We start from the raw sequence: 25,436 nt of genomic DNA on the forward strand, positions 1-25,436 counted from the left end.
ATCTGCCAATAAATATATTTTTGAGATTGTACTGCCCCCCAGTGGGGAGAAAAAAAACGTTAAAGAAAGTTTGTAAAACCGTATAGGTTCTTGAATGCAGCCAAATGGCTGCAATCACTCATGTGACCCGTTCGGGATGTTTTGTGTTTTTTTTTTTTTTTTGCGACGTCATTGTAATCAGAGGCCGCACGAAGACATTCCTGCAGAAGGTGATTTCGTCGCTTGGTATAACATTTAGATTTAAAAAATGGTGAAAGTAACATTTAACTCGTCCTTTGGACAAAGGGATTTGAAGAAAGCATGCAATGCCGAAGCGCTTATTCCGGAGGAGAGGGTGAGTTGAGCTAAACCAATGTGGTTAATATTTGTTGCAACAAACGTGGATGACAAAACTGTAACCGTTCAAACAACGTAGAACCATAACTGAAACAAAGTAACGTCGATTAGAAACATGTCTAGGCTCTTGATAATTCAACCAGTGACACGGGCGATGTCGGAAAAATGGCTGCTACACAAATCATTTTCGGCAGACTGAGTGTTGTTCGCAGGACCGTGTTAGCTTTTCGATTCGGTGTTGATTTAGTATAGGCCTGGAGGCATGAAATACCCGAAGAACATTCAGGTCGTCTTTACTATTCATTCGAACAGTTCTTCCTGTCTTGGTTATGAAGAATAAAAGTTAAATGCGTTTATGTAGACGCCATAGATACACTTGATTTGGTCCATTCATATCAAGACAATTAATGTCGTACGGTCGGTGTGTTGTCTTTCCTCCTGACAAAATGCATGCTGTGTACAGACGTTTTTGTTAACCTATCAACTGTTATTAGATGCTGTATCCGCAATAAGAAGCCTGTGAGTCCAAACTCACCCCAAGCGCCTGGATTCATGCCTATAAGTTTAAGGTTGGCGCAGGGTATTGCCCATAATAAAGGTACAGTGCATTCGAAAAGTATTTAAACCCCTTCACTTTTCTACATTTTGTTACATTACAGCCTTATTCAAAATTTTTTTTTTTTTTTTTAAATACACATCAAACGAAACACACAATACCCCATAATGACAAAACAAAACTTTTTTTTTTAGAAAGTTCATAAAAATTGATGCCTCCTGAGTGGCGCAGTGTTCTAAGCCACTGTATAGCTGTGCTTGAGGTGTCACTACAGACCCAGGTTCGATTCCAGGCTGTCACAACCAGCCGTGACCTGGAGTCCCATAGGATGGTGCACAATTGGCCCAGCGTCGTCCGGGTTAGGGAGGGTTTGGCCGGGGGGGCTTTACTTGACTCATTGCGCTCTAGCGACTCCTTGTAGCGGCCCGGGCACCTGCAGGCTGACCTCGGTTGTCAGGTGAATGGTGTTAACTCCGACACATTGGTGCAGCTGCCTTCGGGTTAAGAGGGCGGGTGTTACGAAGCACTGTTTGGCGGGTCATGTTTCAGAGGACACATGACTCGACCTTCTCCTTTCCCGAGCCCGTTGGGGAGTTGAAGCGATGAGACAAGATCGCAATTGGATATCATGAAATTAGGGAGAAAAAGGGGGTAAAATACAACAAAAAATAAATACCTTATTTACATAAGTATTCAGACTCTTTGCTATGATACTTGACATTGAGCTCGGGTGCTTCCTGCTTACATTGATCGTCTTTGAGATGTTTCTACAACTTGATTTGAGTCCACTTGTGGTAAATTAAATTGATTGGACATGATTTGGAAAGGCACATCTGTCTATATAAGGTCCCACAGTTGACAGTGCATGTCAAAGCAAAAACCAAGCCATGAGGTCAAATGAATTCTGTAGTGCTCCGAGACAGGATTGTGTCGAAGCACAGGTCGGGGGAAGGGTTCCAAAACATTTCTGCAGCATTGAAGGTCCCCACAGTATCCTCCATCGTTCTTAAATGGAAGAAGTTTTGAACCACCAAGACTCTTCCTAGAGCTGGCTACCTGGCCAAACTGCGCAATCGGGGGAGAAGGGCCTTGATCAGGGGGTGACCAAGAAGCCAATGGCAGTTTGACAGAGCTCCAGAGTTCCTCTGTGGAGATGGTTGTCCTTCTGGAAGGTTCTCCCATCTCTGCAGCCCTCCACCAATTAGGCCTTTATGGTAGAGTGGCCAGACGGAAGCCACTCGTCAGTAAAAGGCACATGACAGCCCGCTTGGAGTTGGCCAAAAGGCACCTAAAGGACTCTGACCATGAGAAACAAGATTGAACTCTTTGGCCTGAATGCCAAGTGTCACATCTGTAGGAAACCAGGCACCGCTCATCACCTGGCCAATGCCATCCCTACGGTGAAGCATGGTGGTAGCAGCATCATGCTGTGGGGATGTTATTCAGCGGCAGGGACTGGGAGACTAGTCAGGATTTAGGGGAAAGATGAACGGAGCAAAGTACAGAGATCCTTGTTGAAAACCTGCTCCAGAGCGCTCAGGACCTCAGACTGGGGAAAAGGTTCAGCGGTAATAACACATCCGCCACGCTGATCCTCAACTCGCAACACGGGGGGGCCCCTCGGGTGTGTGCTCAGTCCCCTCCTGTACTCCCTGTTCACTCATGACTGCACAGCCAGGCATGACTCCAACACCATCATTAAATTTGCCAATGACACAACTGTGGTAGGCCTGATCACCGACAACGATGAGACCTGACACTGTGGTGCAAGGACAACAACTTCTCCCTCAACGTGATCAAGACAAAGGAGATGATTGTGGACTACAGGAAAAGGAGGACCGAGCACGCCCCCCTTCTCATTGACAGGGGCGTAGTGGAGCAGGTTGAGAGCTTCGAGTTCCTTGACGTCCACATCACCAACAAAGTAGTAACGTGGTCCAAGCACACAAAGACAGTTGAAGAGGGCACGACAAAACCTATTCAGGAGACTGAAAAGGTTTGGCATGGGTCCCCAGATCCTCAAAAGGTTTTACAGAGCATCCTGACGGGTTGTATCACTGCCTGGTATGGCAACTGCTCGGCCTCTGACCGCAAGGCACTACAGAGGGTAGTGTGTACGGCCCAGTACATCACTGGGGCCAAGCTTCCTGCCATCCAGGACCTCTATACCAGGTGGTGCCGGAGGAAGGCCCTAAAAATTGTCAGACTCCAGCCACCCTAGTCATAGACTGTTCTCTCTGCTACCACACAGCAAGCGGTACCGGAACACCAAGTCTAGGTCAAAGAAGCTTCTAAACAGCTTCTACCCCCAAGCCATAAGACTCTGGAACAGCTAATTAAATGGCTACGCTCTATCAATGCATAGCCACTTTAACTCTACCTATATGTACATAATTACCTCGACACCGGTGCCCCCCCCCTCGCACATTAACACATTGACTCTGTACCGGTACCCCCTGTATATAGCCCAGCTATTGTTATTTACTGCTGAGGTTGTAAGGTTGTATTTGGCGCATGTGACAAATACTTTTGATTTGAAGGTTGACCTTCCAACAGGACAATGACCCTAATCACACAGCCAAGACGATGCAGGAGTGGCTTCGGAAAACAAGTCTCTGAATGTCCTTGAGTGGCCCAGCCGAAACCCGGGCTTGGAACCAATCGAACATCTCTAGAGACCTAAAAATAGCTGTGCAGCGACATTCCCCTTCCAACCTGACAGAGCTTGAGAGGATCTGCAGAGAAGAATGGGAGAAACTTCCCAAATACGTGTGCCAAGCTTGTAGCGTCATACCCAAGAAGACTCGAGGCTGTAATCACTGCTTTGTCATTGTGGGATATTGTGTGTAGATTGATGAGGGAAAACAACTATTTAATCTATTTTAGAATACAGCTGTAACGTAACAAAATGTGGAAAAAGGGAAGTGGTCTGAATACTTTCCAAATGCAATGTGTCTGGGTGGATACATGGTTCCATTGGAAATAGAATGCAGATGAGATTACAAGTCTATAGAGAATTTATTCACTGTAGAGAATCTGAGTGAGTTGGGCAATAATTGCAGCGGAATGCAGCAGACGGGTGAGATTAAATGCTAATATCCTGGATAAGGTGTCAGAGTAGTGAAGGTTTGTGACATGACCAGACAGCATAGTCCACAGAGACCATCCATGAGCCACCTCCTTATTCCTGACCTGTAGCCATAAGCCAACCTGAAATGACTTGAGAGTGAGACAAGCATGGCCGTCATTCAATAGCCCCTGTATCTGTTGCTAATTTTGGATTCATGAAAATATGCACCTTGGTTTACCTCAAGCACGTCTCTGTATCGACAGTAGACTAATGGGGAGGAAAAACAATATGTTCTTCCACTAAAGTACGAGCATGGGGATCTGTTTTGTTTTCCTCATCTGATCTCCAGGGAGAGCTAGAGCTGTTGACATCCACTCTTTTGTTTCAATACGAACCCCACCCCAACTCTGCATAAACAACTTCAGCAAGTTCAGGAAAAGGGCCTGCCACCAAATTACAACATGTGCCTCTGGGCTCCATAATATTAAAGTGAGGGAGCAAAACAACAGATGATGGAGAGGGCTAAAAGATAAGGCGGTAAATGAATAATGGTTAGAATGTCTTGAAGAAGTAGATGATGGAAAGGAGGTGTAAGGTCACAGAGAAGCGAGGGAGGGTTGGTGAGCAAGAGAAAGGGAGGTAGGTTTAGCTGTGTGTTTGAATGGTATGTTGCATAAGCATCTCTCTATCACGACTACCATACTCCAACTGATATCAACAGAACACACCACAGCTGTATTGTGCTGCTTTAGTCACACTATTTGAATCAAACACCGTTTGGCTATGTTGTGTTGGAGTGATTTTTATTTGAACAATAAAGAGGATTTATAGAGTTCAGTTTTCTTAATGCTAGCTATGATTCATCTGGGCTGACAGCCTACTGTTAATTGAGAAAGGTTGATGAACCAATATTATGTAATGGAACAAACAGGCAGACATGCTGGTATTGCGAGAGGCTGTCTATAGGCTCTACTCTGTATGTTATAGAGGATTGTTTTTGTTTATGTATCCTCTGCGATTTTAATATAGTCCTATGTACTGTATCTGTTGCCTGGTGTAATGTATTGTAAGTGATCAAATCAAATGTGCATGCACTATATTTGTCTTCTTACACTCAGGACCTGGAGGATGGCATGCGGGTGCGTCGGCAGTCCAAGGTGTGGTGCTGGTACAGGTGCCTGGGACTGGCTCTCATGCTGTCAGGTGTGGTGGTGGGAGGGGCTTACCTTTACAAGACCTACATACTGGTGAGGGACTGTTGGTTAGACCCCTATAATGCCATAGGCTCAACTATATACTGAACAAGAATATAAACGCAACCATTTCAATGATTTTACTGAGTTACAGTTCATATCAGGAAATCAGTCAATTGAAATATTCATTAGGCCCAAATCTATGGATTTCACATGACTGGGCAGGGGCACAGCCATGGGTGGGCCAGTCAATCAGAATGAGTTTTCCCCCACAAAAGGGCTTTACTACAGGAAGAATTACTCAGTTTCATCAGCTGTCCGGGTGGCTGGTCTCAGACGATCCCGTAGGTGAAGAAGCTGGATGTGGAGGTCCTGGGCTGGCGTGGTTACGCGTGATCTGCGGTTGTCATACCAATTAGACGTACTGCCAAATTATCTTAAACAACGTTGGAGGCAGCTTGTGGTATAGAAATGAACATTCAATTCTCTGGCAATAGCTGTGGTGGACATTCTTGCAGTCAACATGCCAATTGTACTCTCCCTCAACTTGTGACATCTGTGGCACTGTGTTGTGACAAAACTGTACATTTTAGAGTGGACTTTTATTGTCCCCAACACCTGCGAAATGATAATGCTGTTTAATCAGCTTCTGAATATGCCACGCCTTTCAGGTGGATGGATTATCTTGGCAAAGGATTAATGCTAACAGGGATGTAAACAAATTTGTGCACACAATTTGAGAGGAGATTTTGTGTATATGGAACATTTCTGGGATCTTTTATTTCAGCTCATTAAACATGGGACCAACACTTTACATGTTGTGTTTTATATTTTTGTTCGGTATAGTTAAAGCTTCCTTTCCTTGGTTAGAGGACATATTTGCATACGCTGTGGGCTGGTTTCCCAGAAACAGATTAAGCCTAGTCTTGGACTTTTGAATGAACCCCTAATCAGGAGATATTTCTGGGAAACCAACCCAGTGTGCTAGCTAACTATTTACAGTGTTGGTAAGGTAGAGCAAGTCAGTGTGAGAGACAAGTCCTCACTGTCGTCGTGTTACCTTGACTTCCTCAGGAGCGCAGGGTGTATTGGTGCGGGGTGGATTACCTTGAGCAGGACTACATGGTTCAGGACGAGGACGAGGTGGCCTTGCCCTCTGCACTGAGACACGTCCAGGAGAGCATCCGTGTGCTGGAGGAGGTGGCGCTAATCAACGTGCCCGTGCCCGAGTTCTCAGACAGCGACCCGGCCGACATCGTCCATGACTTCAAAAACGTGAGAAGAGAACACTGCTACACACACACACACACACACACACAAACCAGATTTCCATCCAACCTTTTTATGTGACTGATGTGCATGTCGGATAAAAAGTCACGACAGGCCGAAACAGAACATTTGTCGGTAAACTTTCCAAATGTCGACAACCCTAAGTACACTAGACAAGGTGAGCTCTTTTGTGTTGGTAAAATTAATTGTGAGAAATGCCGGTGGAAACGCTTTTATGTGCAAATATTGATATAATAACCATCACATCGGAACCATGCAGTTTATTAGGCTACAGATTAAATCCGTTTTGAAGAACTTCAGAGTGGTGAATGTGCAAGGTAATGAGCACGGTGCGCCTTTCCCATAAATATCCAGAGTCTTATTCTGGTGACATGGTCAGCAATGCTTGGCTGCCGTTTTGACAAATCAAAAATAATCTTGCTCTTTTGTCCATAATCTCGTCATGTAGGTTTATACTCCCATATATATCTGTGAGCTGTTGGCTTGAGCGCATGTGGCAATACCAGAGTGGGCACACTGAACATCTGATGGAAACCCATTTAACTTGTGTGTTTTTATTTGGTACATGGGAATTTAACTGCAAAAGGTGTTAAGTCATCAAGCACAGCCTTTTATCCGCAGCAAGTCAATTTGATGAAATGCATCTCTGGTGGGGGAATGTGCCTGTTTTTATGTGGATTTTAGAAAATTCACATGAATCTGTTAATTGGATGGAAACCTACACACACACGCAGTGGTCTGAATTGTTGTTGAGAGATACTGCATATGTGACATCACAGAGCTCGGTCTATCTAGCTGCTTCCATGCATTTACGGCTCAAAGAGGAAAGTCCTTCCACCAGTGTATTAGCCGTCAAACACCTATTTATAGAAACCGGTAAGTGTTCAATACTGAGTTAATAAAACACGTGCTGAATTGAAGTTGTTGAACGTAATCATGTGTGTTGAGGTCTGAGGTTTGAATGTAAAGTACCTCCGGGTGTTTTTGTAGCGTTGGATCTAATACCTTTCCTCCTCCTCAGAGGCTGACGGCCTACCTGGACCTGAGCCTGAACAAGTGCTACGTCATCCCCCTCAACACCTCCATCGTCATGCCTCCCAAGGACTTGCTGGAGCTGCTCATCAACATCAAGGTACCTGTAACACATAGACACACACATACGACTGGAGATGTTTATATGTATTTCAATTATAAAAATAAAAAAATCTAGCAAATGTTGGAGGAAATAATGTTAATTAAGTGTGTGATTTGCCCCCCACCTCCAGGCTGGTACCTACCTTCCCCAGTCCTACCTGGTCCATGAGCAGATGATGGTGACTGAGCGTCTGGAGAACGTTGACCAGCTGGGATACTTCATCTACAGCCTCTGCAAGGGCAGAGACACCTACAAGCTGGAACGCAGAGAGACCATACTAGGTTAGTACTGCTGACACACACACACACACACCATACTGGGTCAGTACTTGCACACACACTTTTTAAGATGTACCCCGAATAGTCATGTATTGACCATTTTGTGAAATTCCTTCGGGCCCTTGGTGGACCTGAGAACACACAGCATTATACTCTGGCCAATGAACAGGTGCTATAGCAGATGTTTTATATAGGCCTACACACCCATTTTGAATACATATTCCTTCATCTGTACCTTGCAGGCAGGGAGAAGCGTGAAGCCCTGAACTGCAGGACGATCCGTCACTTTGAGAACAAGTTTGTGGTCGAGACACTCATCTGTGAGCCTTAAAGTGAAAGGGGACTGGCTGCTTCAGACAACCCATGTATAGTTTCACTCACTGTCTGCAGTGAGATTTTTAACCCTTCTCTCTCTCCGGTATCACCCCTCATAGATCCTTTACTCTTCTGTACTGTTGGTAGTTGTGGGAGTTGTCAAGATGATTCCAAGTCAATACTGTTGTATAAAACTAATGAATTTTTCACTTTACGTAAAGTAAGTACCATTTTCATTTGGGGGCAACTCTTCTCTTCAAAGAAAAAGATGTGTTCAGCTTTTCTATATTTTGTGGGAATTGTTTTCTATCTTTACTCTGGGGTTTATTATTGTTAAAGAAACTGTTTAAACGGACACTTGAGTCAGTTAATTACACTGTTAAGGTATAACTAGATTGATGAAATAAACTCAATGAGAATGCTTACTTTAGCATAGAAAATGAATGATTTTTGTATCTGCTGTCACCAGTACAGTGCGATGAAACGAGGAATCTCATACCCCACAGGTCCGTCTGAAAACGGAGCACGTGGTAACTTGTTTATAGTCTGTAAAAAGGAAGATTAATACCACAATAAATCTTAATCGTTTTATTGGTTTTTGTTCTCATGGTTTTACAAATATGATATTTATTTCTAAAGTTACTTTTTTACTGTGCAACACAATGGCATTATGGACTGTTTTACTTGACATCCAGAGAGATCTTGGGCTGAGGGAATAGAACACTTGTTCTTACACTTATATTCTCCATTTACACATTAAATGAATGGCTCCTTCTGGAGTAGTCAAATCCCATAACTTTATTGATCTTCAGACGTTGGGATAAAAGTTGACATGGATTTAGCTTACACTTTAGTCTTTGGATGAGGCTGGTTTAGTAGTATCTGGGGTGCATTTAACGTTGCACAGCGTTGTGGAACATTGCAGATAGAAATGTCCTGAATAGAGCTGACATGAGTCCTTATGCTACATGTCAGAGGCATGTTTATTCTACATAACATCTGAATATTCAAAAAAGTTGTGCTCCGCTGACCATGCCCCAGTTCTAGGGCTGCCTTGTGAAGGGCCAACTGGGTTTCAGACACCACTACAGTATTAAGAAAAATGGCATGCAAGAACAGACCCACTTTTAATAAAAAATAAAGGATTTGACTGACATGAGCACAGAGCTCTCAGACATGGCCAAGCACATTGGAAATAATACTTGTACCTCATATAAACACTCAATGCATGATGAAACCATTGAAAGGTTTTGGTGCCGGTTACAGTTTGTTGGTTAATTTCTGCAATCAATGGCTGCTCATTTTAATTAGTCCTCATCTGAGGCAGTAATACAGCATATTTTCATTTTATTTCAGTAACAATTAATTATCTTACTACAAATGTATGTGCTTTCAATTCCAAACAACTCAAAGATCTACATTTTCAAACCCATCCCACTGGCTATTTTTATTGCAAATGGAAGTGATATCTTAAACACCTACGCGCACACACACTTCAATATGGCACAAGCTTCCTTTATCACCTATAAATGCGTCATGAAACCCCACCTGTCAACGATGGTAATATGGGTGAATATTTAAAACCAAACCAATAACCACACCATACCTAAAATATTAAGACAGGAATAATAATATAGCAGAAAAGGAGACTAATGAATACTTTTCCCCCAAAAACATGCAGTCTGCCACCCTTTGAGGACCCACTACAATAAGAATCAAAATATTGAAATCGTTGATGCAAATGAGTGGCCAGAGTATTTGTCTACCAAAAAAGGCAAAGTCAATCTCTTCTCTCTCTTGATTACAAGGTGAGGCAGTGACTTAAGACTCACTAATTTTGCAATTTGAGTTATCCTTCCTCTTTCTACTTTGGGCCAGACGGCTATCTCAGTGTTTCTCAAACTTGTTTTGTGCCGTTGAAGCCAACGTCTTCCCTTAGACCACTTCAATTAGAGCTGACCAAATCAGTGTCAGCTAGCCATCTCAGGGACCAAAGGTTGAGAAACACTGCTCTCCCTATCTATCCTGATACTAGAACTGGCCTGTGAAGTGAGGCAAGTGCAGTAGTGACTGAGCATGCTCTAAGCCCTAGTGTTCTAAGCTGCCCTAGCTAGCCTGGGGCCAGAACCAATTCATTAACTACTGAATCCAAACTGAAGAGAGTTTCAAAATGGGTGTTCAGGTGAGCTAAAAACATCAGTTTCATCGTTCCCCCCCCCCCAGTCTTACCCGCCACTGTAATGTCTATGTTTTGTCAAATGTAGACCAAGTATGTGCTTGTCTTGTCAGGGACTGTCAGCTTTGTTATGTCACCAAACTTGACATCGTATAAAGTTCAAGCACAACAGTCCATCTCATCCCACTAACCAATAGGAGCTCCTGGTTGTAAATAAAATATGAGTCTAGAAAGGCTCTGGGAATGTCAGGAGAAAATATTGGAAAAAGCATTCTCATCTCTTCTAGTGTCTTCTCTTGGGCTGAGAGTAGAGAACGTCATTGGGATCATCTGACACCTATTTATCCTTAAATCAGCAGCCCTGCCCACTGTACCATCCCTCCCTATATAATACATGGTCCAAATAAATTAAAAAAAACTTTAAAATAAGCGCAAACGGGCAAAAGGAAATGAGAAAAATATATTTTTTTAAATCACAATAATCCTTGTGGCCTTCCTTATAATAGTAAAGACAAAATGAAGCCCTAATAGTACATACAAAAACCACCACCATACAGTCTTCATATCATTCAAAAACACAGGGAATATCTACAAGTGGCCGTTGTACAATGTACTTCATCTGGTAGACCGGTTGAGGATAATTGTATACTCTTCATGAACGCTCGTCTCCTCCTCGTCGACTTCCACAATGTGATCATGCTCTGCCTAACAAAGTCTTTGACCTTCCTATACCTCTCCTCTTCCTCAGTCGGCGTAGTGCATGATAGACTCAACGTAGTTCCCGGGGAAGAGGCCGGTGGTGCCACTCATTGTTCCTTCGTACCAGCCGTCGTCGTTCTTCTTGATGACGTAGATGATGGCGCCCTCGTTGAAGGACAGCTCGTCCTCCTTGTCCGCCGCGTAGTCGTAGATCGCCACCACTGTGCACCAATGAGAGAGGAGGAACGAAGAGGTCAGGGGAGATGGGTAGAGCACAAGGGAGGGAGATGAGGGAGAAAGAGAGGGAAGAACAGGAGAAGTGGACAGGGCAGGGGTTAGATCAGGGTGGAAGAGAGAATCACTCGCTACCTTTCTCCATGTAGGTGCGTGGGGCCCACGGGGGGTCCTCCTCTGCGTAGGGATCATTGTACTCCACCACGGCCGACTCTTCCTCCTCCTCCTCCTCATCATCCTCATAGTCCTCTGGAGGTGGAGGGGGCGGGGTGGGTTCCTCAAACACAGCTTCTTCTACGGGGGGTGGGGGAGGGGGCACGTCTGAGACTTGGGGACACACACACACACACACACACAACAGTCAAGAATCACCATGCCTACATTCCACTGGTTGGTTAGTTACATGTTAACTGACACTGGCATTCCCATGCATGTGGCATAGGGCTGCAGTGGTTGTTTGGGTATCCATGCTGAAAGTGTATAAAGAAAAACTGGGGGAAAGGAGAACAATTTCAACGTGCACAGACGAGAAGTTTATTTCAGACAGGTAAATCGAAGTTGATGGATAGTTCAGCTTTGAAGTATCGACAAAAATAGACTCACGTCGTGAGTAAAATAAACACATGCACGACGGAGCCACTGCCAAGACGAGGCAACAAGGCAGAGGAGCTAAAAGCCACTTACTGGTCTCCTGTACCCGAGCCACAAAGCCCATCAGAGGGAGCTGGGGAGTGATCTGCATGGAGGGGGGAGGGGGGGCAACAAGAGGACCTGCTACAGACACACCACACCACAGGAGAAGCAGGAAGAGCGAGAGAGGAGAAAGAGGGAAGAAAAAGAGGAGCAGATTGTAATTAGGAAAAAAAGGAGAGGAAGGAAGGCAGAAAGAGAGATGTGGTGGAATTAGAATTTAGAACATGATAGAAGCCAGTTAGATCAGTAGGCAGACTAGGCATTAAAAAGGGTTAAATCAAGAGCAGGAATCCTTTCACACAAAAAAAATAAAAGACAGCAAGCTGCCGAGACCAAGGCGCTTTGTGCCTTCCCATAGGTTCGCCTGTCTGCTGAAATCAAATGGCGTTTTCGTGTATGAATTCAATACTCTAGTGAGGTTCTGGGAACTCACAAAATGACAGTTTGCTTCAACAAGAACTGAAAACTTTTGTCAGCTAGTATTTCATGTTTTTTAACCAAACTCTCAGCCAAGTAACAGAAATAATTTGGGTCGGTATACATTTTGTTTCTACAAATGAGTTACAGGGTGGACCAGGAGCCCAAACGCTGCAGGATCCAAACCAGAGAGTAATATATGAAAGAAAGCTCTAAAATGCAGACTCAATCTCTAAACACAAAAGACAATTTGCGTTCTGGTAGGAGTGATCGTGTTGCTGGTCAGGGCTGTTACCTGGGATCTGGTTGAAGTGGGGTCCTCCGTTGGGCTGGGGCTGGTTCAGGGGCATGTTGGAGTTGGGCTGGCCCGTCAATGACGCGGGCCGTCGGTACGGCAGAGACCCCCCCACCGCAGGAGGGTTCTGTGGTTGCACCGGTCGGTTCATGCTGAAGAACTGGGGGGCACCTGGGGTACAGACAGCATGGGGAACCAGAGAGAGATTTTGGTACGGTGTAGCTATGTCGCTGAACTTATCACTTCTGGTTCCCGTCAAATGATGCACTTAATTCATGGGATCAATTTAAGCACTTTGCTGTTTTTGTTATTCACACATCTTATCCTCATGGCAGATTTCAAGTCAAAGACCCTTTTCAACATCACTTACTGTAAGAACACAAGAATAATTTAACTCATGCACAAGGTGTGATGATGGCATGCAGGTGGTGACTGGGAGCGATGGGAGAGAGTTGCCCTAAGGAGGGAATGAGATAGAGACACCCAGAGGAAAAAGGCAAAGACAGAGTGACAGATCAGACAGTGGGGAGGGAGGGTGATGGAGGAATTCTGATGATGCAGGGGTGGAGAACGACCGGCCCACGTGACAACATGCCTGCTGGTACACAGACAGATACAGGTCCTGGGATGATGGGAGAGATGGACGTGATGCAGGGGTGGTGGTGGGACACTCACCTTGTGCGGGGGTGCTGAAAGCAGCAGGGCCGGTGCTAGTGACGGCAGTGGGGAACTGGGGTGGGGGAGGGGGCACGGGTGGACCCTCAGGTGGGGGGGTGGGGGAGGGGTTAGGAGCTAGAGAGAGTACAGGGAGGCCATCAGGTGGGACGGGAGTAGTGGTGGTAGTGGGAGGTGGCTTAGCAGGGTTGGGAAGGGCAGGGGCGGTACCTGTACCATCAGCAGGTGGGAAAGGGAGGAAGGCAGTGGAAAAAAGAGGAAAGGAGAAGGAAAGACAGGAGAGGGAGATAAAGACAGGTGCTCAGACACTATCAAGGGGGAAGGAAGGAGAGTTTAAAGCAGTCTGACAGACCGTATTGCTCTTTAGAGAGCTAGTAGGCGGAGCTTAGACAGTGGGCAGGGCATGGGGCCAGACCTTACCTGGGAATGCTGAGGGGGGAGGGGCAGGCGTGGGCACGGCGATAGGCAAGCCCACGGAGCCACTGCCGCTATTCTCTCTGCTGCTGCTGCGGCTGCTGCTGCTGGGGTGGCTGCCTCCACTGCTGCCACTGCTAATGATGTCACACAGCCCATCACATATCCCAATCAACACCCGCTTGCATTAAGTCATTTACCGTCTAGATTAGAGGTTATATATACACTTTGTAGGGCCGGTTTCCCAGATACAGATTAAGCCTACTACTGGACTAAAAAGTAGTGTGATTTTTTTTGTCCAGCGCTAGGTTCAATCTGTGGTGCAGGAAACCGGCCCTTAGAGCCCTATTGGTATCAGAGGACCTGCAAGCACAACCTACCAAACCAGGGTCTCTCCTGGTCCAAAATCCTGCCCCCCACCTACCTAGCACTGAATGGATTTAAATGAACAGCTCTGCTTTGAGATGACATGTACAGCAATAAAGAAATGAATAAAACGTCACAAATTACAACATGACATTTAGCGGTGGTCCATTAGTGAGACATGACGTGATAAAGACAGAGGCGCCACAAAGCTGGAGGCATCTGAAGAAAATCAAGGCAAGAATAAAAGAGGAGGAGACTGGAGACAGGGAATGAGTGAGAAACTGGATGGATGGAAGAAAGGACCAACGCATAGACAGGTTGAGCTGAAAGAACTATGTCTTGTTTAATTTAAGCCAAGGTCAACCATTGCTACTATTAGTTTTAACGTCAGTTTCAAACGTAGTAATGTGCTCAGAAGGAAATAGAGAAGGGACTGACGGAGAAAAGGGATCAGCTGTATTCTCTGGTGGCACATACTCTGTCATGTAGTCCTAAAGATCTTGTTCTCACTGCCTGGTAGGAGCCTCAGTGACACCCAGAGCTGCTTGTGCTTATCTGATCTGAATTTCCTCTGCTGTTACGCAGGTGATAAAGAAATACATTCCTATCTGAGCTGTATGTTCGTTCTGTGTGCTTGGTGTAGTGCCTATTCAAAGTGTTTCAGACCAGTTTTTCTAGTGATATTATTTTACAAGTCATGTGGGTAGGGTTGGGGGGAAAAAAGTTATTTAGTAGCATGTAGCTACAGTGTCTCATCTATTGCAGCAGATCTTCACTACAGGGCAGTTGAATCTAAGCGTGTCTGTTCAGTGAGTCCAGGGCCGCTCGAAGTGTGTTCTAGACGTGTTTTTAGCTAGCGGTGTGCTGGGAGCATGCGGGGCGGGGTACCTGTACGTGCGGTTCCTCTGATTAACAGACGCAGTGCGTGCAGGGCTCTGCTGTGGGGGCGCCATGTTGCCATGGCGCGTCGGGCTCGAGACGTAGTCGTTAGGGACAACGGGAGGACGCACCGGCTCGAGTGTCCTATAGGGGGAGTGGCGCCTGCGAGGGGAGGGGTATGAGAGGAGTTTAACATCCACAAGTGAAGGGTGGAGGAGGACAAGAAAAGGAGGACAAACATGGGAACCAAAATAAATAAAAGAGAACCAGTGCAAACTCAAAATGGGGTGTAGGTGGGAAAAGGCATTAAATGCATCAGTCGTATCCACAGCTGCTGCTGCTTCAGTTCTTACACAGCACAACATCAACCGAGGACAGTGATGTCTATTGATGTGCTTCAGTGGAATAAAAAGCCTCAAAACTATGGATGAGCAGCCAAGTCTTTTCTCCCCCTGTGCTTGTTTAAGGGATGGAACGTTGAGCGCTGTTGCCATGGAGAGCATGAACAGCCTGAATTAGAGTTGAGGGGGGAGGAGTCACATGACATCACACATACGGGGGCGGGGGACAAAAGCAACCAAAACACCACAGACAAAGATGCCTCCTCTACACCAGAGACTGGACTAGGGCAGTGTGACATGGACGACCGACATGCGTCTCGTTTTAGGGGGGGACATGTTTGAAGGTCACACACAGCACTTAAACTTTAGAAGAGACATAAAACACTATGTTATAAACCATTACATACATTACTGTTATGGACAGGTCTGTAGAGGGGGATACAAACTGGACAGGGACACATAACAGGACAGAGCAACAATAACAGTAGCCCATGTCAATAAACAGATTTGAGGATACCCATTCACTGGAATGACCTCACACAATTGAAGAAATTAGGTATGCACATTAATTAGATCACCAAACAGCATATAATGTGCCACAGGCTAGCTTTGACCTTTTCACAGAGAGGTCTGCTCCGGACCTTAACTAAATGTCACTGAAGGTTGCTGCTGGGTGGTGAGGGGGTAGCCTGGTCCCTGGCCCACCATACGGGGCTTAGGAGGAGCAGAGGGACACTACAGCAATCTGTAGTACAAAGGGACACCTGGTGCCTGGATGATCAGATCTTGTCCATTGATGAACATGTTTTAGATGTCTGATCGTGGTTGGCTGAGACTGAAAACATGTTTTTCTCGAGGACATGAGCAGCATGGACAGGGGTTGTGGTACCTGCTACGTCTACATACCCAATGGTTCCCTTCCCTGACATGGGTGGGCTGGGCGGCTTCTGTGTGGGTGGGTTGGTGCGAGGGAGACCTGCGGCTCCAGCCTTCATGTTCTGAGCACTGGCCTGTAGGACACGGTGAGAGAGGTTACAAAAACAACAACAGGGAAGTACTAGTCAACAGAGCAACACAACATAACCTGGGATCAGACAAAACACACTCTGGTCTTACACGCACACCAACTGTGTTTTTAGAGTTTTATATTTCGTTAGAAATCCTTACCTTAAACCTTAGCAACCACTAGGTTCATTTTAAAAAAGGCAAATAAGTGATGCAAAGAGAGAGAAAGAGAAAGGAGGATTAGTGACTAATAGTGAGAAAATGCACAGAAACACATGTAGCAATGTTATAGGCCTACAGTCCACAGATGTTGTTAGGGAAGCAGCAAACAAGTCACACACTGTCCTAGACAAAGTGACTCACACCATTACCACCACGCCCTCGTGCTTATCCCAAGGGCCTACTACTGTCTTTGTACCAAACAGGGGGGGAGTTTCCCCCAAAACGTTTGTCGCGCTAAGATCAGTGTTTGTCCATGATCTTAGTGCTACAAAAAGGTTGATGATAACTCACTCCAGTACAAAAACAAGACGTACTACTATCATCAGGAATCCAGTCGGTAACCATCAATGCCCCACTGCTCCCTACCTTGACTCCATGGCCCATGTCATCCAGCAGGCTGTAGTCAATTGGCTTGCGGATGTAGCGCACCGGCCTCTCTGGATTGGCCGGAGCAATGATCTTGTGCGTGCGAGAGGTGTTCTTATTGGTGGTCAGGATGCCAATCTCCCGCCTTGCCACTTTCTCTTTGTGGATGTCCACTGTCTGGGGCCACACAAGGAGGAGAAATACAGTTAAGTCTATTTCTTGACAGACTTGAACAAAACAGCTTTTTGAACTAGGCTTATCGTTTCGAATCAGGTATTCTTAGGCTATATGGATGTGTGTGTGTGTGTGTGTATATATACAGTGTGTTCCACTGCCCGGCAGCCGTACCTGTGAGATGTGGTTGATGGAGGACTCCATACGGCGGAGCTGGGAGGCCTGAATGTCAAGCATCTGCAGGACATTGTTGGCCAAGGTATTGATCAGGTAGGCTACGCTGGCCAGGGACTGGGTGGTGTAGTTCTTAGTCTCCTCCAATGCTCTGTGCTTATCTGGTGACTGAGGAGGGAGAGTGCGAGAGAGTATAAACAGATAGACATCAGTAACAGAGAAACGAGAGTAGAGAGGCAATAACAAAACAACAAAGCCAGGCAGCATAAAAAAGGAGAGCATCAATATCATATAAATAGGATCTTGCAGGGGCTGAAGGATGACTAGGCAAGCCAAGGCCATATGTTTTCAGAGGGAAACAGAGTTTCCTGGAGATGAACCTTTCCTTGCTTTTCTGAAAGCATGGCTTCTGTTGACAGCATGTACTGAATGACATTACTTTTCTCAAAGGACAACCCTCTACCCTCCCCCATCTGCCCTGACTTCCATGGATGGTGTGTTAAAGACAGACTGAATGCATGGCTTCTGGCATGTGTTTCTCTGCTGCTCATTAGGAAAAAATGAGATTTCAGTCTTGGGGGTGTGGTTCGATGTGGCAGTTACTGATGTTTGCCCCCATGAGACACCATAGGCACAAAGCCAGCATTACTTCTTCAAAATAGTCAATGATTCTAAGAACTCAAGAAATATGTAATTAATTGACATTTTAGTCACGCAGTTTAACATCTAGTTAAGGTGTTCGGTGCTGTATTTCTCAAGTAAAAACAAAAATTCGCGACGTGTGGTCTTACGTAAACAAAATCAGATCCGCTGCACTGACGGGAAAGTCTGTCTCACTGTCTGGGTGGGATTAGATAGAGCGCAATCACCGCTGCTGTGTATCCTGTGTTAGAGGGCAAGTGAGCATTGTCGAAACTTACTTACAAAACTCATTGTGGACGAGACCGACTTTATGAACAAAATGATCCTATTTACACTTTTTAGTCAATTTTGACACTAGAATAAATGTCTGACTAATAGATGCCACGTAGGCCGTTTTCTATCAGAGAAGTTGTTTACGTGTCAAATAACTTGACCAACCAGCACCTGAATATGACTGCACGTCACATAATTTAACGCGTAAATATTATTTTTTTACGTAGTTATTACACATGGATTACACTATCACTCGTATTTCATATGTCACAACGATTCATCGATACGTATGCTATGATGCTGGTAAAGTTGTCTCGCACACCTACACTGCTGTTCATAAAAAAAGCTAGCTTGCTCATGGATGCAAAACAATGTTCTTCCCCAAAAACATAGCAAAACGACATAATCTGTTTCAGTAGCGATGGTTAGCTAACTAACTATATAGCTAGGCGTCATCATCTAAAATAAACCTAATTTATAAGACAGTTCTTATTTGATTAATGGTGGTCGGACCCATCCATGCTAGCCACAATAGTGGACTTTGCGGTTTTCCTTCAAAATAAAAAGTATGTCATTGACAGTGATGCAAATGCATACAAATAGTAGAACTATGCCATCATTGAATAGATCAAGCTAAAAACGAGGTTGGAATGTTATATAATAATAAAAAAAAAATGTAATCAACAAATGACAATTTGTTAATTTAACAAGAATCTGTTGCAATCACACTGGATGTATTATACTTTAGAATTGCATTGGGGGCATACTTATTTCACTGTACAGCGTTGCCTATGGATTGTGGCTCAATGACATGGAGTATCAGTCTACTCAGTGACACCCAGAGAACATTAGCATCGTAGCTGTTATTGCGGGACTCTGAAACAACTGAATTGAGCCACATTTATTGTCAAACTATGTGTATTGAACACTATTCCTGAGGAAAAACAATACTGCTTGGATGTTTTGGAGTCTGATAACTCTGAGGATGTTGGGGAAAAAAATATATTGGGTATTGAGTAGACTGTTACCCCACTTCATTAGTCCCCAATCCTTAGATAACGCTGTACAGTGCAAAATGAATGTCAATACTAACAATAGGATGACTGGGGAGGTGATTTCAGTCACAGTCCCGCAATAAGAGCTACAGCGCTAATATTTGTTATTTTACCTTTATTTAACTAGGCAAGTCAGTTAAGAACAAATTCTTATTTACAATGACGGCCGAGGAACAGTGGGTTAACTGCCTTGTTCAGGGACAGAACGACAGATTTGTACCTTGTCAGCTGGGGGATTCGAACTTGCAACCTTTCGGTCCAACGCTCTAACTACTAGGCTACCCGCCCCTGGGGGCGTTAAGTTATTTGCATAAACTCTTCACAGTTGTGTTCTGTGGGTCTCACCGACTAGACTGATACCACATTGCATTGCTTCACATTCCAACATTGTTTAACATTATCTAGTCTAAATATGGCATGACTCTAATTGTAACCTTCTGCATAACTTTCAAATAGGTACTTAACTTTTCAAACCGCAAATTCCAGTACTGTGCCTAATCCTTATTGTGGCTAGCTTCACAACACATAACCCGGTCAGGTCGAGCCTCACTAGCCAGATAAAGCTAGCTGGCTGCTTATAACGTTTGCTTTGGGGAACAGGGTTAAGTAGCTGGCTAGCTATTTATTTTCATGAACTGAAGTTCAATTTCAAGAGGAAAACAACAAGTGGCTACCTAGCTAATACTTACAAGGATTCCTAAATCATTGCTATGAATAATGAACATGACTGCAGTTTCTACTGGTCATTGTTTTCAGGCTGGTTGTATTGGTGCTAGCTAGGTACCAAGCTAAAGCTAGCTATCGACCCACCCCAGAAATTGCGATCGAACAAAATGCTTTATTACCAACGCGGTATTGTAAACACATTGTTCGTGACCAGTTTTTGCTTGTTTGCAGACTTTTTTGTATAGCTTTGACAGTCCTACTGACAGTAGTGGTGACGCTTGGCTTGCAAGTAAAAATTCAGAACACGCAACATTCTATAATAGAACTGTGTTATTTGACTTGTCAAATTAAAAAGCGAATTAAACAGTGTTATTTGACGTGTATCTTTTTTGACAAGCGAAGACCCAAACGGCGTTCCATATTATGTCGTGAAGCTAATAGCAGTGACGCTATTACTGTGTAACTCCAGTAGGGCAACATCTTTACAATAACGCACTTGATAACGTTAGTGTGTACCGGTGCTCAACCAGTCGCGAAAGCCAACATCACCCACAACAGAGAACGGTTGATTGTCAAGGGCAATGAATTCCATTATCTTGCCGTTAATGGATTTCACCTTTAAGTTGTCTCGCTGAAATGTTCTTACTCTTTCAAATGACTGCTTGATCCACACAGCAGACATTGAGGGCTAGGTTAGGAATGCTGTGTTACACGTGCAGCGCAAAATCTTATGTGGCTTCATTACGCCATGTACCTACCTACGTTATATAGGTATGCACGTCAGCTTTGACATTGGTTTTTCACATCGCATTAAACTAGACATCGGGCCGATACCAATGTTGACATTTTTTGCTAATATCGGCCGATTCACTGATATATCGTGCATCCCTAATTAACTACTGCTGTACACACCTTTCCTATTCATATACTGTCCATACACACCATTACACATTATTTATATACATATACACCAAACTCTGAAATCACTCGTTCTGATATTTCTTAATGAACATTTTGGGGATTTATGTGTACCATTTTGTGTTAGGTATACTGCACTGTTGGAGCTAGAAGCATTTCGCTGCCCTGCGATAACATCTGCAAAATACACAGTGGCCAGTTTAATAGGTAAACCACCTCGTTCACGAAAATGGTTCGCTCCTACAGACAGTGAGTCACGTGGCCATGGCTTGCTATATAATGCAGGCACAGGCATCCGGTTACTGTTCGATTGAACTTTAGAATGGGCAAAACAAGTGACCTAAGCAACTGAGCGTGGTATGATTGTCGGTGCCAGGCGGGCCGGTTCCAGAATCTCAGAAACATCTGTCCTTCTAGGCTTTTCATGCACGTCAGTGTCTAGGGTTTACCCGAGAAGGGTACGACAAACAGTCAGCGGCAGTCCTGTGGGCAAAAACAGCTGGTTGATGAGAGTTCGAGAGGCAACAATCGTGCAAGCTAACAGGCGGTCCACTATCAAGCAAATAACGGTGCAGTACAACAGTGGGGTGCAGAAAGGCGTCTTGGAGTGCACAACTCATCGGTCCTTGTCACGGATGGTTTATTGCAGCAGACGACCAAACTGGGTTCCACTCCTATCAGCTAAAAACAAGAAGAAGCAGTTCCAGCGGGCACACGATCACCAACACTGAACAATTGAGGAGTGGAAAAACATTGCCTTGTCTGACGAATCCCGGTTCCTGTTGCGTCATGCTGATGGCAGTCAGGATTTGGCATAAGCAGCATGAGCCCATCGGCCAATCCTGCCTGGTGTCAATGGTACAGGCTGGTGGCAGTGGTGTAGGGAATGTTTTCCTGGTACATGTTAGGTCCCTTGATAGCAACTGAGCAACATTTACATTTCCCCGAATCACTCAAGCTGTTCTGGATGCAAAGGGGGTCCAACCCAGTACTAGGTGGGAGTACCTAATAAACTGGCAACAGAGTGTATGTGTACGCGACCAATAAAATTAGATTTGACAGAATTAAAAGTTAAAGGAGAAGGAAAGGTTACAACGACAAAGAGCCAACAGGCAGGCTGCTACTTAATATTCTGAATGGAGTTATTTGTAACTGTAGGATGAGAAAGTGCATGCACTGCATCGGCTGCGGAGAGCATAATCACACAGTCGTCCGGAACAGCATCGGACATCACACTCTCCGCAGCTGATGTAAGACCTTTAAACAGGACAACACTCACAAGGCCGCTGGGCCAGACAGATTACCAGGACGTGTACTCCAAGCATGTGCTGACCAACTGGCAAGTGTCTTCACTGACATTTTCAACCTCTCCCTGTCTGAGTCTGTAATACCAACATGTTTCAAGCAGAACACCATAGTCCCTGTGCCCAAGAACACTAAGGTAACCTGCATAAATGACTACCGACCCGTAGCACTCCGACCCGTAGCACTCTTTTGAAAGGCTGGTCATGGCTCACATCAACACCATTATCCCAGAAACCCCTAGACCCACTCCAATTTGCATACCCCACCAACAGATCCACAGATTATGCAATCTCTATTGCACTCCACATTGCCCTTTCACACCTGGACAAAAGGAACACCTATGTGAAAATGCTATTCAATGACTACAGATCAGTGTTCAACACAATAGCGCCCTCAAAGCTCATCACTAAGCTAAGGACCCTGGGACTAAACACCTCCCTCTGCAACTGGATCCTGGACTTCCTGATGGGCCTCCCACAGGTGGTAAAGGGTAGGTAACAACACATCTGCCACGCTGATCCTCAACACGGGGGCCCCTCAGGGGTGCGTGCTCAGTTCCCTCCTGTACTCCCTGTTCACTCATGACTACACGGCCAGGCATGACTCCAACACCATCATTAAGTTTGCTGATGACCACAGGGGTAGGCCTGATTACCAACAACGATGAGACAGCCTATAGGGAGGAGGTAAGAGACCTGACCATGAGGTGCAAGGACAACAACCTCTTCCTCAACGTGATCAAGACAAAGGAGATGATTGTGGACTACAGGAAAAGGAGGACCGAGCACGCCCCCCTTCTCATTGACAGGGCCGTAGTGGAGCAGGTTGAGAGCTTCAAGTTCCTTGGCCTCCACATCACCAACAAACTAACATGGTTCAAGCACACCAAGACAGTTGTGAAGAGGGCACGAGAAAACCTATTCCCCCTCAGGAGACGTAAAATATTTGGCATGGGTCCTGAGATCCTCAAAAGGTTTTAGAGCCGCACCATCGAGAGCATCCTGACAGGTTGCATCACTGCCTGGTATGGCAACTGCTCGGCCTCCGACTGCTAGGCTCTACAGAGGGTAGTGTGTACGGCCCAGTACATCACTGGGGCCAAGCTTCCTGTCATCCAGGACCTCTATACCAGGCGTTGTCAGAGGAAGGCCCTACAAATTGTCAAAGACTCCAGCCACCCTAGTCAGACTGTTCTCTCTGCTACCGCACGGCAAGCAGTACCAGAGCGCCAAGTCTAAGTCCAAGAGGCTTCTAAACAGCATCCACCCCCAAGCTATAAGACTCCTGAACAGCTAATCAAATGACAACTTACCATCTATGCATAGTCACTTTAATAACTCTACCTACATGTACATATTACCTCAATTATCTCGACACTGGTGCCCCCGCACATTGACTCTGTACCGGTAATCCCTGTACATAGCCCCGTTATTGTTATTTACTGCTGCTCTTTAATTGTTAGCCATTCTTATCTCTTACTCTTTTTTGTATTTTCTTAAAGCTGCATTGTTTGTTAAGGGCTTGTAACTAAGCATTTCACTGTAAGTTCTACTATACCTGTTGTATTAGGCGCATGTGGCAAATAACATTTGATTTGAAGCCTCAGTTAGCCTAGCTAGCTAACGTTAGCTAGCTTCTCCCGGTTTGATGCCGTCCTAGACAGGTACTACAATCATATGACGATAAACAACCTAGCTATGGCAGCTATTAGTCTACTATAGGGCGAGTCGGCTTGGATGTTGCTGCCTCATTTCTCCCTCCCTCCTCCCCATGTCACTTGCTCAAAGTATGGCCCCTCCCCCGCCTGCTATAGCAGCACCTCTCTCCCCCCTCTTGGCTTTATCAGCACCAGTTAATTAATTAAGTCGCTTAAAAACATGATTTTCTGCCGCTTCCATCACTCGGATCAGATCGGCCCTGGATTCGACCGGTCTATATGGAATGGGTGTAGTTGTACTCGGGTCCGTTCAGAACGGGTTTCTATATTTAAAAATGAATTTATGCATATCGAGTCAGGGTGGGAAAGTCCCAGATCCATTTCGGAACAGGCCCAACTTTTTGGACCCGTTTAGACCTCTAGTTCCAGGGCAGTGGCACTATTGACAAATGTTTCACACTCGGTGTCAGAACCTCACTTTATATTAGAAAAACGTACTTCATGGCATGACTAACGTTATGGACAATTTAGCTTGTTCTGCCACTGCCAGAACCACCAGTAGTCTATGAAACACCTATTTTCCCACTCTACAGTCTGTAGTACAAGAAGTTCGGCATTGATGATACAGGATGTCCGATCCAATTTGCAGTGACTTGTTTTGGCACACAAAATAAGGCTATAACATTAGCTAGCTAACGCTAAGTATTGGCAGGAGAAGAACGCCTACAAGTGTCACACATTATATATATTTTCTTCACGACCAATGTTGACAGCCAGCTAATGTTGACACGAATTGGGAATTTCAAACCCCTACCACTGGAGAATTTGACAGCAATAGCAGCGCAGCTAACTAGAAACCGTGGCTAGTTGGAATTAGTTAGCTCGTTTGCTATAGTCATAATTCGTTTACTTATGGTTCATTTAGTTCTCTTCTGGTATCCGAACGTGTCCCAACATTTTAAATCCAATTCCTTACCTTGAATACCTTGTTGTGTACCCCATCACGACACAGTCAATCATGAAACCAGCTGTGCCCAGATAATTCGTGCTAGCTCAGCTAGCTAACTAGCAAGCATTATTTGGTTGGAGGTAAATAGCTAACGAAGTCAAGTTAGTAAAAATACTAACTAAATAAACGTTTGATAAATGACGATACATGTATGACGGTTGGAGAACAGCAACCAATGTTTTCATATTAGGAAAAACATAGCTACGTTCCGCATGAAGTAGCTAACTAAGGTTAGCTAGCTATCTATAGCCTGGCTTGGTCGCGCTAACAGGAGCAGCCTTTCAGTTGAGTCGCTGCACCTCATCGGCATAGCTCGTAGCCATCACTTCGCCCACCGTCAAAGATGATACTCGTAGAATATATAATTGATAATGTTATAAAAGTATCATTACCTGAACATAGTTGCTTTCGCAATACTCGGCAACTCTTTCTAAATTGGTAAAACTATCTAATAAAGCACTACGTCCAGCTGGAATCTCCTCTTCCAAAAGCATTTGCAACTCCGCCATTTTCACATCTTTAGCAATCAATGCATGCCAGATACCAGCCTCTCCAACGCTCATGCAGAAGTGCGTTGGGCATCCCAACTATGACAGAGTGTATGACAA

The 25,436-nt window shown here is 45.0% G+C and overlaps 2 protein-coding genes across 20 annotated transcripts; one reads left to right on the forward strand and one right to left on the reverse strand.

Moving 5' to 3' along the window:
• Positions 1-74: 74 nt before the first annotated feature.
• Positions 75-8,764, forward strand: LOC106574255 (integral membrane protein 2B). Its single transcript, XM_014150017.3, has 6 exons — positions 75-334; positions 5,081-5,209; positions 6,230-6,430; positions 7,467-7,577; positions 7,711-7,861; positions 8,101-8,764. Exons 1-6 carry the CDS (start codon positions 248-250, stop codon positions 8,187-8,189), a joined length of 768 nt encoding a protein of 255 aa, XP_014005492.2. The 5' UTR covers positions 75-247; the 3' UTR covers positions 8,190-8,764.
• On the reverse strand, positions 8,747-25,432 carry LOC106574254 (abl interactor 2). Of its 19 annotated transcripts, none has more exons than XM_014150004.3 (12): positions 25,221-25,432; positions 17,304-17,471; positions 16,956-17,132; positions 16,530-16,547; positions 16,269-16,372; positions 15,031-15,183; positions 13,783-13,913; positions 13,363-13,572; positions 12,688-12,858; positions 11,967-12,053; positions 11,418-11,609; positions 8,747-11,269 (listed from the first exon to the last, which is right to left on the reverse strand). In XM_014150004.3, the coding sequence occupies exons 1-12, from the start codon at positions 25,389-25,391 to the stop codon at positions 11,094-11,096; spliced, it is 1,758 nt and encodes a 585-aa protein (XP_014005479.1). In that variant the 5' UTR covers positions 25,392-25,432; the 3' UTR covers positions 8,747-11,093. The 19 variants fall into 19 exon arrangements, with proteins under 19 accessions (XP_014005479.1, XP_014005478.1, XP_014005488.1 ...); XM_014150003.3 differs by having other exon boundaries at positions 11,967-12,056; XM_014150013.3 differs by lacking the exon at positions 25,221-25,432 and adding an exon at positions 24,796-25,100 and having other exon boundaries at positions 11,967-12,056.
• Positions 25,433-25,436: the final 4 nt, after the last annotated feature.

The sequence above is a fragment of the Salmo salar genome, chromosome 16 (genome assembly GCF_965601325.2).
Source record: "Salmo salar chromosome 16, fSalSal1, whole genome shotgun sequence".
Taxonomy (NCBI): domain Eukaryota; kingdom Metazoa; phylum Chordata; class Actinopteri; order Salmoniformes; family Salmonidae; genus Salmo; species Salmo salar.

Bases quoted from the DNA above. Each gene is read 5' to 3' on its own strand.
- LOC106574255 (XM_014150017.3), top strand. From the start codon at position 248: ATGGTGAAAGTAACATTTAACTCGTCCTTTGGACAAAGGGATTTGAAG. The intron at 5,210-6,229 runs GTGAGGGACTGT...TGACTTCCTCAG, and splicing joins TTTACAAGACCTACATACTG to GAGCGCAGGGTGTATTGGTG. The intron at 7,578-7,710 runs GTACCTGTAACA...CCCCACCTCCAG, and splicing joins AGCTGCTCATCAACATCAAG to GCTGGTACCTACCTTCCCCA.
- LOC106574254 (XM_014150003.3), bottom strand. From the start codon at position 25,391: ATGAGCGTTGGAGAGGCTGGTATCTGGCATGCATTGATTGCTAAAGAT. The intron at 12,057-12,687 runs GTAACAGCCCTG...GTGTGTCTGTAG, and splicing joins CCACTTCAACCAGATCCCAG to CAGGTCCTCTTGTTGCCCCC. The intron at 11,270-11,417 runs GTAGCGAGTGAT...ATTGGTGCACAG, and splicing joins ACGCACCTACATGGAGAAAG to TGGTGGCGATCTACGACTAC.